General features: G+C 31.2%; 1 protein-coding gene across 1 annotated transcript in view; it reads right to left on the reverse strand.

The window, feature by feature from the left end:
• Positions 1-373: 373 nt before the first annotated feature.
• Positions 374-14,339, reverse strand: part of LOC129219333 (uncharacterized) — a 60,319-nt gene continuing 46,353 nt past the window's right edge. The window contains exons 6-8 of the mRNA XM_054853693.1: positions 12,137-12,228; positions 4,837-5,091; positions 374-1,734 (exon numbers count right to left, since the gene is read on the reverse strand). Of these exons, the coding sequence (XP_054709668.1) occupies positions 1,243-1,734; positions 4,837-5,091; positions 12,137-12,228 (839 nt within the window). The 3' untranslated portion in view covers positions 374-1,242. The remainder of the gene's footprint in view (positions 1,735-4,836; positions 5,092-12,136; positions 12,229-14,339) is intronic.

Genomic DNA, 14,339 nt, shown 5'->3' on the forward strand with positions numbered 1-14,339 from the left:
AAACAAATGAACTCTTCAGCTTTATATTATCAGTGAAGATGATAGATTTTTACGCACCTTAATTTGTCTTATTTCGGATACTTTGCTTAGGCAAAAGCTAGTTTAATATTTTCTGAAATTTTAAGACAGTGGTAAGGAATATTTACACACCCTAATCTGCCTTATTTGGGATACTTTGTTCTGGCGAAAGCTAGTTCAATACTTTCTGAAATTTTAAGACAATGACTGAGTTCTAAAGTGTAGTTTGACTTTATTTTAAATTTCTACAGTACAAGAGTCATTCGTGCAAGTAATGTAAGTAGTCCACCGCTAATCTATAAATAAATAACGAATCAACATTTAACAATGTTTATTAATAACTTACAAATGGTCACATAAAATTTAAAAAAAAAAAAATAATAAAAAAAAAGAAAGTCGGGTGTCTTTATCTGATACTCTTGAAAATAATAGCAAAAAATAATCATTAACATCACTGCTAATATTTTTTCCACAGTGATGCAAGCATTTCATACTTATTCATCAGAATAATCAAATTACTATATAAATAAATGGCACTAAGCTTTTGACGATGTTTCTACAAATAAACATGCAATGACATATGAGTTAATTAACATTAAAAAAAATATAGTAAGTTTGATCTAATAAAACTCTGAACTCTTTTCCTTTCTGTCAATTTACAGGATCTGATCTTCTGCCACTTTGCAGGTCTTTTTTCCAGCGAATTCCATGCTTCTCGAATAAACTTGCTTTCATTTGTATTTCATTAGAATGAATCCAGCACTATTTGTGATTGAAATATTGTAATGTACTAGTAATAATTCAATTTTTCAACTTGATCCGTTTCATTTAAATTAGTCCATAATTTTCAAAATAAAAATTAAAACTACGCTCAAATTTTGTGTTATTTTAGTATAAATTAAATACTATTTTACTTTTGATAAGTAAAACATTCTAGGTTTTTTTTAATATCTCAAATAGAGAGAAAAATTAGTTGATGACAGCATCAAGAACCTGAAACTATCATGATATATACAGTGAAAAATACTGGGACTGAAAAAATGCACTTAAAGTTCAAACCAATGAAATTGGAACGATGTAATGCAAATAAAGCAATTAAAAATGAAAGGTAATGTGATGATAATACGAAAAATGAGGTAAATAAAAAAAAATCAAACCAATAATAAGTTTGGGTTTTGAAAAACATAAACATTAAATAAAAACTTTGGGATGCTGCAAATGGCCTTATTTATCATCACTACTGCTTTTTTCGTTAGCTTCACTCCCTTCGTGATTGGATTGCGTAGTAGCTTCTTTCCCTACTCTTTCCTCTGCGTCTTTCACTACAACATCTATTTTTTCGATTGCAATTCTTTCGGCTTCTTTATCGGCATCAGACTTTATATCAACTTTATCTCCCTTCTTTTTTGATGACTCGGAGGATTCCATTGATGTTTTCTTTTCAGTCGTAGTGACTTGATCCTTCAAGTCCTTAGCCGCATCTTCATCATTCTTCAAGTCTTCAAGTAACTTACTCAGATTTGTATCAACTTCAACATTAGCGACATGCTTTTTGGTTCCATTTCCAAAATCAGTAGCAGCCTTCTTTTTTGGCTTTCCTCCATTTTTGACATCTTTGGGAGTAATTGTCATGGTTTCTACTCCATCAGACATTGTTTGGCACGTACTGTCACGTCTCAGGAATTTTCTTACTTCAGGTGCTGGTTTTCCATCAATCTGCGTAAAGAAATAACATATAAAAGTAATACACGACCATAATAAAATACGAAATTTTTCAATATTCAAAAAAGATTGTCAAACTTTCAAATAAAGTTAAAAGCTGAACCCGAAAGGAAAATTGAGATTTTGTGGAACATGTTCTCTTTTGATCAACAATAAAAAGAAGAACCGTGTTTTCTTTTTTTAGGCAACCCAAAATGATAAAAAGACGACAAATGAAAATAAAGGTGCTTTTTAATTACCAAAAAATAATTGTATGTGACCTTGTACAAGGCATACTCGTATTAAATCAAATTCATTTGGGGTGGGGGCATTGAAATCGATTTAATATCAATTTCTGTACACTTTAGGGTGAAAGCTCCAAATATGTGGCACTTTCTGTTTTGCCGCTTACATTTTCCATCATAAAGAATGAAATAATAATATTGAGCATAGAATGAAATTTTTGGTTCTTGGTTTAGGATAATGTGAGCTTAAACAGATATTTTTATTATAATTTTTTTCACAAAAAATCGGGAATAGGTTTGCTAATACAGGATAGCTCCTATTATGGGATGTTTGTATTTCTAAAATATTCGCATTTCTGAAATCAATTATTTGCACAGCAAACTAATATATATCCTATCTCTCTCTCTCTTTTTCTTTTTTTTTTTGGATTACCATCGCCCGAAGTCTGTGAGTATATTTGAGATATTTTTGACACCGAAGCCACTATTTACCCCCCCCCCCGCCCCCCTGATCATTTGAAAATGACCCTGTCCAATGCACGAGCTCAGTACTCCGTACTCCATATTCTGCGCCTCGCCAACTTAATTTTCATTCGTATACGGATGCTGCAAGTTAATGACCGTAGCACCGTAAAATTACCCAGAACAAGAAAAGAAGCAAACACTTAAAAACTGTGCAACTACAGCACAGATCACTGCGTCCTGTCAAAACATAAAGCATGACATCGTACATAATTAGTTCCAACATTCTCTGGTAAATCCGGATGCGTTCATAGAAAAACCGTTACCCCACATTAAGAAGTGTACTGTTAGTAAGAGACTTTATACACTACTGGTCAATTAAAAATAAATCATAAGCAAATTCGATAAATTGAATTTTAGTATATAGTATGTACACGTTCATTAATCACTTTTGCTTTTCATTGAGTCGGTACCCCCATTGTGTTGTGGAAAGTTTGCACTACTGCTCATTTAGGATTTGAAACGTGGATCATCTTCTGATCAGAAATTTCTGTTTTCACTTTTGCCATAACGAGAGAGAGAGAAAAGTCCGGAGTTGCACATTTTACGTACCTCAAAACCTCCAAAATGCTGTATTCCTTGTCTCACTTATCAGATGCAAATCGTAGTGTATAAATAATGTGACCAACACACCAAATCCAATCCCCGCCCCTCCCCCCCCCCCCCCAAAAAACTTCATTCATTCATCGTAAACGTCATCATTGCCGGGGGTATACTTTCCTCCTCTGTTGTCTTTAAAGCAAAGATAAAAAGTCGTCAGCAGAACTTTACGTTATATTCTCATCATAGTCATTCAATTTCACATGCTATGTCCCTGAACCTTTGCATGGACTAGAAAAACTGAACCCTCCAATGACATCCACTATAATATTAAAATCTGTTCGCGTCCGTCTGTCTGTCTGTCTGTGTGTCTGAAGATCGATCTCCTCGAGAACCGCTGTGAATCGAGAGTCGAACGAGATACCGATCAATTCGAAATTTTCCAAAGAAAACAATAGAACAAATCTCGTAATTATACGACTTTAATTAGCGGAGATATTAATTAAAACGTTAATTAACATAACGTTATTCAGGAATTTTTATTTCTTTCCTGTTGCCATTTTGCGTATGAGCAAATAAAATTCTAATAATTGTTTTAAAAGAGATTTTTTTGGCTGCTGTCCAAATCTTAAAACAACGTTTCCATCCAGAATTTCATTTCAAATTAGTTTAAAATTGGTTGCTCTATTCGGATATAGCCTTTATTTTATCGTCTGTCCTTTTTTTATTTTTTACATTCAACGTATAAAAGTCGTTTCTTTAGCTATGTTTATGGATTGTAGTGTAAGTTTATCATTCACCGGCCTCATATTTTGATACATTTAGGATGTGCGACTAATTATGTTTATTTTGTTGAACTTTTGCCCGTTACATGGGTGAGTTTTCGAATTGCAATAACTTTCTTTTTCTTTCCTGTTTTTATTTTTGAAATACAGTTTGTATCGTTAAAAGAACATGTTAAATTAAGATTGTTTGGATTTCTTTAAGTGAAACAGAGTTGAACAAAAAAATTGTTTTTAAGGATTTTAACTAAAGCTATCTTGGAATCTGATGACTTGGTATTTAATTAATGCTTATTGGTATTTATTTAGTCTTGGTGCTTTAGTTTCACATAATCAATCAAAATGTGTGTGTCATTTTATGTAAAAAGATGATCGTAATTGTACATAAATATTTCAGATATAGTCTATCAGATTTAATTCAGTTTAAAGTGACCAGAAATTATAGTTGATAATGCATATATTTTCATCTTTTGTGCTAATTGAAAATACTCATAACTTGTATCATTGATAACTATGATTAACGTTAAAGAGAATTTTGACAAAAATATGCTCTACTGGTGTTTTACAAACCTTGCATTACGCGTATTTATTTACTTCTTAGCGCTTTAGAAACTGATGTCAGAGTAATACAAAAACATCAATTGGACATCTCTTTCCTTTTTTAAGTAGCCCGTGCAACGCCGGGCACGCAGGCTAGTTATGATATATAAATCACCAGCTTTTTAAACATCTCGATATTGTTCTTAGCGAACTTCGTTACCTGGTGTTATAAATTTGGATTTTTAAGTACAAAGTAACAGCCAGAACATGATCTACAATAACTTATGCTGATGAAAGGTATTTAAAACAAATACATGTTAGACAAAGTGCACACAGACTAAACGTATTGATTTTGTCAGTCAGAATTTTGCAATTATGGCACTCATAAAAGAAATTAAATTAATAGTTTTAAAATATACGCCATAATTTGAGTATAAGCTTGTATATCACGTAAATATGTTTATGTGCTAAAAATCGTTACAACTTACCTGGCTCCCATTCTGAATCTGGGCCAAGGAAAGTTTTCTGATGTCTATTTTCGGTTCGTCAGCAAGTTCAGTCTCTTTTGTTGAGTGCGTCTCAATAATGATTTGCATGGAAAATTGCTCGGCTTCATGGTAAAAGGTGAAGAAGAAACAACAGAAAAAGAATACAAGTATCCATTCTGATAAAGCACTTTTTACATAAGTACCACTAGTGTCAATTGGCAACTTGAGACTAGCACCCATTGTAGGAGGATAAGGCTAGAAAAAAAAGAAATATTTTAATTCATGAAGTTATGGTTCATTCAGTTCAAAATGACGGGTTCTTCTATGAACCGAAAATTACGAAGCAAAGTATAGCACAAAAAAGTGGATATGTTGTTGAAGATAACTCACAGAGTGACAATGGTTTAATAAAATAACTTCTTAAATGTTCCACACGTAGTAATTCGATTGTAACTGTTTGCTTGTTTTTTGTCGTTGTTGTTCAAGTTACAGCCCTTCAGGGTAGATATCCTTGAGGCGGTTCGAATAACTTTGCACCATTTCATTTTTATAATGTAGAGTATTTTAAAATCATAAAAAAACGGAAATTTGAATTTAAGACTTTGCCAGCAAGAATACTTTTTTTTAAAAAGTTAAATCAACTAAAAGAAGAAAGATGGCGGAAAGTTATCCAGACTGGCTCAAAAATACTTTGAATATCTTTAATGTAACCCTGAACATTTGATGAAGAAATTCTTTAAAAAACCGCAGTTTTTATTATTCATGTCACTAGAAGAAAGATGAATTCTTGTTTAAAAGTACTGTAAAAACCATGCTTTTTACCTTCACCTGAGATATAGGAAAAAAAAAGTATGAAACTCAGAGCAATCAAAAATATATCTAGGATACATTGGCATGAACCAGTTTTGAAGACAAATTCAGCGTGAGAAATGACCTCAAACTTTCCTTATTGGGGTCATTCTCACAGAAAAGGTACAAATAGACCAAAAAAATTCTTTTAACAAAACTAAGTAAAAAAATAATAAAAATTGCATAAATGTTATCTTTTGTTTATAAATTATGTCCCTATAGTAGTGGTTAAGTTTTCTATTTTATTTTTAAAAAGATTTCAAATATTTTAAATCCCACCTCGTCCACGGAGGGGATACAATAGTCAACGGAGGATATTTTTTATGTAAGAAAGTGTCAATAAAGGTTGTTATGAAAGTAAACATGCGTTTTAAAGCTATATGAACTATTATATGACTCTTACTTAACATTAACAAATTAAAATGTGAAGGCTTTTGAAACAAAGATTCAGGACCTCGCTCTTTATGAATATCCTATTTTATTGAAAAAAAATCAACATTCTAGCATTTGTAACGAAATCAATAAAGTGCAACCTAATTTAGTTGGAAAAGAAAATATCGAAAGTATGTTCTTAGTTTCATTGATGAGTAAAAAAAAAACCTAATAAATCAAAAGATTTTTTTTTTAATTAAAAAAAAAAAAAAAATCATTTTCTTTTTTTTTGAAGAACTTGCCAAAGGCCGATTTAACAAGCTTCGCGGGCCGCTTCTGGCCCGCAGGTTATAGGTTGTGCATCCCTGCTGTACAACAACATAATCATTGATTTTTGGTTTGCTTCTTATCCTTTCTCGATGAATTAATCCTAAATGGTAATGTTTACATTGATCACCACAACTTAGACAGGTGAGGTATCTTGCTTCCATATTTATTTGGTCTTTTTTAAATACAAGTTCATGAATTTTCATTGTTCCTGGAAACGGTGAAATATGCTTTGGAATTTATCTACATCACTTATAAAACTTTCTTCAACTTTTTTTTTATTACATTCTTACAGTTTTTTTGAAGTACCGAAATTAAAGTTTCACAGTCTGGGATATCTGTTTTCTGGGCAACTAAATTGTCAGCTGTTCTTTTTATTGCTGCTCCAACTCCATCTGGAGCACCTTTTTCGTGAGAGCTTTCACTATAGTACCAGTGAATTTCCTCCACAGTAAACTGAGAGGATAACTATCCACCTATTAACTGAAACATTGTTTTGTTTTTGTACTGAGCACTGGGACCATCACTGAGAAAATGATTTTTTTTAAATCAGGTATAAGAGACTTTAAATTATCTTTGAGTGAAAGCAAATGATCAGTAACAGCTGATGCATCATGCCTATTACATGCACTGATTGTTCCATATGAAATAGGACTTTCTTTTATATCTTTATGACAAAATACAACACAATTATGTATAGTTACCTGTGGCTTTGAACCACCAAAGTGGGCTGATTGAATTTCTATGTGAAACTTACATACGTAATTTTCGGAAAAATCAATATGCATTAGGATTTTATTCCATTTCAAATTTGTTTTTATATCTGAAATCATTTGATATTGGTGTACAATGTTAGATGTATGATTAAAAAATTTGATGATATCAGAAAAAAAAATAATTTCACTAATTCTTTTTTTGTACTCTCAATATCCACTTTCATGGTTCTATGACAAATTTTTGTTTCACCTTTAATCTTCATAGTAACTTTTTTTGTTAACCCATTTTGGAAGTAGCACAGGTTCATCTAGAAAGTCATTTATTTTAATTTATTTTAATTTGCAGGTATCACATTTACGATTTAGGCAAAGTTCTCTCTGAGGATCACAACATGTTGCTTTAAGAACTTGAGATATATTTTTTTCATTTATAATAATATAGACTATGTAGTTTTACTATTAAAAGCTTTATGTTTTCGTGAACTTTGCATAAACATGTCTCCCGATCGGAAACTTTCGGAAATAAGATCCAAAAAGGTCGGAGACGACAAAAAGTTTGATAACTAAGAGTTTGATGTTGTGGGCATTCCTTTATAAACATTTTATGCAAATTATACATAGTATCATTTAAATAACGCTTTTTTTTTTCCTTTTCTTCTTGTAATTGTTTTTTTTTCCCTGGGCACAAACGACTTGCTTTGTCAGATTCTACAAATTTCTGAACATTTAGCTGTGTTTCTTCTGTGAAATCTTTTTTTGACACAGTTTTGTAAGTTTTAGTACCGTAATTGCTAAGCATTTTGATTGAGGTTATTTTTTTTTACCTTATTGAGTAGTCGATACTTTTTCATAATTTTACCAGACAAAACTTGTAGCATTGTCTTTTTCACTTTGTGAGATTTTTGGCTTTTAAAGTTAGTTTGTATTTGTCTGCCAATAGCTTCAGCAAACAATAATTTTCTAAACACATTGGATTTGCTTTTCTATCCCTACTATTCAATTCTCTTCGAACTTTTTCTCTTGGTGATTCATTTTTCTTTTCTTCACTTTTCTGAGATCTGCTGAATCTTTTTTTATATTTTTCAAGTCTGGTATTTAATTTTTTGTTTTTCTCTTCTAATTCCTCTATCTTCTTCTTTAGTTTATAACGGTTTTTTCTTATTGTTTTTTTTCCTCTCAAAATTCCAGAATTCTTGTTTTCCTTGGCACTGTTACTATTATCCAATTGAGAAGAGGTGTTTGGAGGTGTATCTATAATTAATTATTCAGTTCCTTCCAACTTTCTTTGTTTACGATATTTCCTTGCTTTTTCTTTGCAAAGTTTTCTTATTTTTCTTTTTTCACGTTCATTCATTTCTTGAACACATTTAATTTTTCCACTAGCCTTTCTTTGGTAGTAACGTTCTCTCTCTTTTTTCTTACTTTCTTCAAACATAAGAGGATTTTTTTTTTAATTTCTGTCCAGCTCGTCTCATGCTAAGTTTCTTTTGTTCCCTCCTCTTTTGGATTGGAACGTCTGACTTCTTTTTACTTTTTGGTTTTGCCATTTTTTTCTACTATCAAAATATATATATATATATATATATATATATATATATATATATATATATATATATATATATATATAGTATATATAAAACATTACAGAAATCATTTAACAGAAAAACTGACAAAATGAACTTCTTTAAGAGTCGAATTTAATTTCTTTTCTATAAAAAATACAAAACAAAATTGCCCTATATTTTGTTTAGCAAACTGAAATTTATCATGATTTTTTCTAAGGCTTTGTCTCTTCCGTGGACATGCCACGTCCACGGAGGGGAAGTCCACGGAGGAGACAAAAGTAAGCTTTAGAATTTTTCAGAGTTTTGATTTCAAAGTTAAAAAAATGGAATGCTTCTTTTTATCAAATATACTACTTTTGCTATCTAAAAATGATGTTTCAAATACAAAACAGTTTTATTTTACCTTTTGTATGATGACCACTGATAATACACTAAGAACTTTGCCAAACCAGATTTAGACACAACAATCCAACACGTGTACAAGAGAACTAAAGTTGATCACTAGAAAACAAAATGGCTAAGTATCCTACCTTTTACCTTATATGGACTTGACTTTTGCTGCTCTCTATTATGTATTTATTAAGTTATTTTAAGTGTCCACGGAGGGAGACTTCAATCTTAGGGACAAAGTTTATGAGTCATTTTCTTTATAAATACAATTTATTTATTTTTTAAATTTTATTTTAAAAACATCTTAGAACTCTTAGCTAGTTAATACAATCAAAGCTATTTAAAACCAATTTAAACTGTTTGAGACCAATTACAAATTGCTTTGTCTCACAGACTTAGGGACGTCCACGGAGGGGATTTTAAAGCAACATTTATTAAAAAATAAAACTGAAATATTAAATTTATTTAATTGTCATGCATAAAATTAATTAGTTCAAAACTTGACTAAAACACATGAAAAAAAATATTAAGGAATATACTGAAGTTTTTATGATTTATTACTAAGGGACTGTAAAAGTCACCTTTTTGACCCATTGCTGATTTTCTTACAGCGCTCGGTTACTTGCTCATACGCAACCAACCTTCATTTAGTTTACTTTTGCTTATTAGCAAATATTTGCTGATTGTTTTCTCTTCTTTTTGCTCTGAGGAAATGTAAAAAAGCCCTGTATCCTGAAACCTGATTTCATTTACGTCACCAACTACTTTTTTTACGCCTCACTATATTTTTTATACTAATCCCACGAAGGTTTTATCATTCCGCTCTACAATGCGTTTGGAAAATATTACTTTCAAGCCTAACTAAATATCGAAAGCCACAGAAGCGTCAAGAGACAAAGATTGGAGACAATTGAACAATAAATGAGCGCTATATTAGGCCCCTTTATGTTAGTCTTTTTTGGAACACTTACCTCATAAGCTAAATTTAAAAGTTTAAAGGATTTTTTTTACTCCGAATGAACCGCCCATTTGTTGCGATTACTTCAAAGGAGTACTCCTACTACATGGAGTCTAGTCCTCAAATGAATTTCCTAGGTCATACTCCCCCTCTCCCCTCCCCACACACACACACACACACTCAAAATTCTTGCTTTGAGACATTGTGAATTTAAGATATTGAATCGTGCTTACTTACCCATGAACTTCACGGACCCCCTCCCCTCCATCCCCCCCCCCCCGCGCATAGAAAAAAATGATTTGACACGGTTAAATCTTTTTTTTTTCTAATATATTTTAACGCTTTTTTGCCGTAATATTTATCTATTTATTGTTCTGTATATTTTTCAAAGCTCTTATATGGATTTCATTTCTTACATTATTATTTTGAGTTATGGAAGTAAAATTCTTTTTGAAATTCTATTAGGAATGAAATGTTATCACCAAATTTCTTCAACAAGTTTAGTAATAAAAATGAACTTTTGAAGTTAGTGAACAAAACACTGTTAGTCTAGTTTAAGTGTGTTAATTTCTCATATGACTTGTATTTTATGGCGCATTAGGATTTTAATTATTAAGTATGGTTTGGGCAAACCTACCCTGGCAGCGTCGTAATGCTGTGTAATGGATGAGTCTTGAAAATTTTGGAGCAAAATTTTTATTTGAAGTATAATATATCAGCTGTAAAAATGTGCCTCAATGTTTGCATTTTACTTAATCTAGTTTTATAACAATATAATCTTCGTCATGTACACAAAATAATTTAATGTGTAGTGTGTTTTCTTCCAAGAGTTTCGGAGGTTGGGGAGCGCTGCTGCGTCCTGCATGTACTTAAGCAAGAACTTTTTATTCCTCATAAATGCGCTGTCTTTTGAATTAAATTATCGTTACTCGTTCTTCAATTTCAATTATATTTTACGTTTTAGCTGGATAGCACCGCGGACCCCCTGTGGTCCGCGGTCCACAGTTTGGGAAACTCTGCCGGGCAGGGAGAGCAGATAAATGGCAGGGGACTGTGGGGCAAAGTGGTTAAGATGACTAAGCTTTTTCAAATTGAACAAATGGAAAATTTGCTTTTGAAAATTGCAGTACATAGAAGGAACATTGTATTTTAGAATAAAAATTGCATTGAAACATTCTTTTTTATTTTTGGTAATAAAATTGTGCCTTAAAAAAAAGTGGAAATTTTTCACTTTTTGAAAATGAAATATTTTTCGAATGAAAAATTTTCTATTCGATTGTGAAAAGTATTTTTGAATAAAATAATGAGCAAATAAAAGGATAATTTAATAAATGAAATGAGAATGAAACAATAAAATAACTAATTAATTAATTTATTAATTAATACATGAGAAAAAATAAATGAGTGAATAAAATAATGAATGAATACGAAAATAAGTAAAAGAATGAACTAATAGGTGAACTATTAAATGAAGGAATGGTAAATAAATTAGTTAATAGATAAATACGTAAGTGATTTAGTAAATGATTGAATGAGTAAACGAAATGAACTATTTCACTTGGCCCCATCCACTTTGCCCCGCATGCACTTGACTAAGTGTGAAAAATATTAAAAATACAAATAAGCTAAATATTGGCTAACTAAATACTGCATCGAATATTAGAAGGTCCCAATTAATTCTTAAAATGTTAATAACAAGAACTTTATCATTTGATCGTATCATAATAATTCTTGACTTAGTGCAAAATATTACAAGTTTGAGTATGAATTTTTGAAAATTACTTGTATTATCCTATGCTTTGACTTTCAGAGGTAATTTTATCTTGACTGGAATAGACGACATATGTTACTACATAGTTAAAATCTTTCTAGAGGAATGGCACTAAAGGCGGAGTAGAAATATTTCACTTCGCCCATATTCCCCTACTATCTACGGTAAGCAGAATAAACACTGAAATCATATTTTTTCTTATTCAAAACCATAATTCAGTATTAATTTCCTTTTTTTACATTGATTTTACGTTTGTAATATGTTGATTTCTTTATTTTACTACTGCACAGTGTAGTTTATTGCAACAACGTATAAATTTAATATAACCAAAATTATTGAAACAAATTCTTACCAGTAATGTGGTATCGTTAAGGACACTTTCAGTACTGTTGATGTAATACTTGTGCGAAATTCCTCCAAAATTTTCCGGTACCGTGATCATATCTTATTATTCTCGTCAAGAACATTTTAATACTATTCTTCGCACATAAATATTACAATTTAATTCATATTTAATGAGGAAAAACAGCATTTAGTAACATTTACAAATTTCAATTACGAAAAATTATTTTTTTAGAAAGTGAAATTATGAGTCAAATATAGCTTTTGACAGTTTTAAATTAGTTAAGGAACCTTATTGCATAAATCTTAACTATAAAAAGAAATTAAATTGATTTGAAAACAAGGCAACATTTGCAATCACTTAGCGTTTCAGTTGGCTGCAAATGAGGCAATGAGAAGCAAAGGGATGTAAGTGAACTTTTAAAAGTTTCGAGTAAAACACGTTTCAAGTTCAGACTTTAGATAGACTTTCATTAATTTTTTTTTTTTTATCATGCTATATAGTAGCACCAACCAGGGCTACTAGTACCATCTCTTGCCCCAAAACAGGGGAGAGGCTCCCCTACCATTCGTACTGATTATCTTCAAATTTTTAATTTTGGCACTTACATTTTACCTCTTTACTTTACCTCTGCTTCTCACTGCCTCAAAACGCTGAGCATTGTTCATCTAAGTCAAGTATTTAGGGAACTTCCAGTAAACTGGAATTTCTTCGTAAAAAATGCTGTGTCTATTCATTAATAGAAATAATGAAAGCTAAGCTATAATAATTATATTTTTTGTTTTAATAAGCACCATGTCAACGGGAATGATGATTTTTAAAAACAAACTAGGCTTTTTCTTTACTAATAATAAAGCTGAAATTCTCTCTGTCTGGATGTCTGTAGGATGTCTGGATGCCTGGATCTCTGCGATAGCGCACAGACCGTTCGGCCGATTATCATGAAATTTGGCACAAAGTTAGTTTATAGCAGGGGGTGTGCACCTCGAAGTGATTTTTCGAAAATTCGTTGTGGTTCTTTTTCTATTCCAACTTTAAGGACAAAATTATCATAAGATGGACGAGTATAAATTACGAAATTATTATAACGTGGAACTGTAACATGGGTACAAGCTAATGGGCGAGAAAATTCACCATACATTATTTGTAAATATACAGGCGAACCAAAAGACCTTTTAATTTTTCTATTACGGGCAAAGCCGTGCGGGTATTACTAGTCTGTAAATAAATGTGTACTATAAACTGAAACTACGTTAATTCTTTAAGCAGAATAATATAGATAATCCGTGTTGCCTAAGTGTTTGTAACCATGACTGGAGAATAGTTCCTCGATAGTTGTTTGATCACAATGACACAGAGAAATAAAACCGTGCTAGTAATGGGTCATTCTCGCGAAAATCGTGAAAAGCACGTCTGAGACTTTGGAACTGTTTTTATCAAATTAAATAATTGCCATTAATTAGTCATATTTTTAAAAGTGCTGAAATGAAACAAGAGTGTGAATGAGCAGTTGTGTTATGACTTATACATAAAGTTACAACACAGTTTGAGAAGAAAAAAAAAATGTCACAGAAAAAAAAATGATTTTTATTAATCTCAACTCGATTTTCTTCGATTTGATCGAATTCTATCAACAAATAGCGTAGCGAGAAATGTCTTTCTGGGAGGGACAAAAGAAATTTCTGACTGAGTGATTGTTAGATACAGTTGATCTTATTCGATTCTATCAAATTCTATTACAGTTGAATGAGCCATTAAGCTGTCTTCCCGAAAAGTAAGTATAAGGTTTCCTTAAATTTGGCTTCAAAGTGAAAACTTAATTTTGTATTACCTTTGTATTTTTTCTTGAACTGCTTTTTAAGTCAATATAGATCCTGAATATTGTCCGTCCTTTTTATTAAAACCATCCTAAATTATACAAATGTTCTCTGTTAGATGATATAAATTTAAACTTAAACGCTCATCTACAACAAGATTTATACAATACAGAGCTTTACATAACTGCATTTATCTGCCTTTGAACTTTTAGAATTTGATTTTTTTTTTTTTTTGGTACGTTTTTATTGAAGCAATAGTCAATTGCAGAACTTATTTTAAAAAAAAGTTGGGTGATGAGCAGTAGGATATTTAAAAATTTTCAATTCTGTACCTCAGAGCCAGACTACAGTAAGTAAAAAGCAGCTATTTTCAGGTTATTTCTTCATTGCATATA

Source organism: Uloborus diversus, chromosome 3, assembly GCF_026930045.1.
Source record: "Uloborus diversus isolate 005 chromosome 3, Udiv.v.3.1, whole genome shotgun sequence".
Taxonomy (NCBI): Eukaryota; Metazoa; Arthropoda; class Arachnida; order Araneae; family Uloboridae; genus Uloborus; species Uloborus diversus.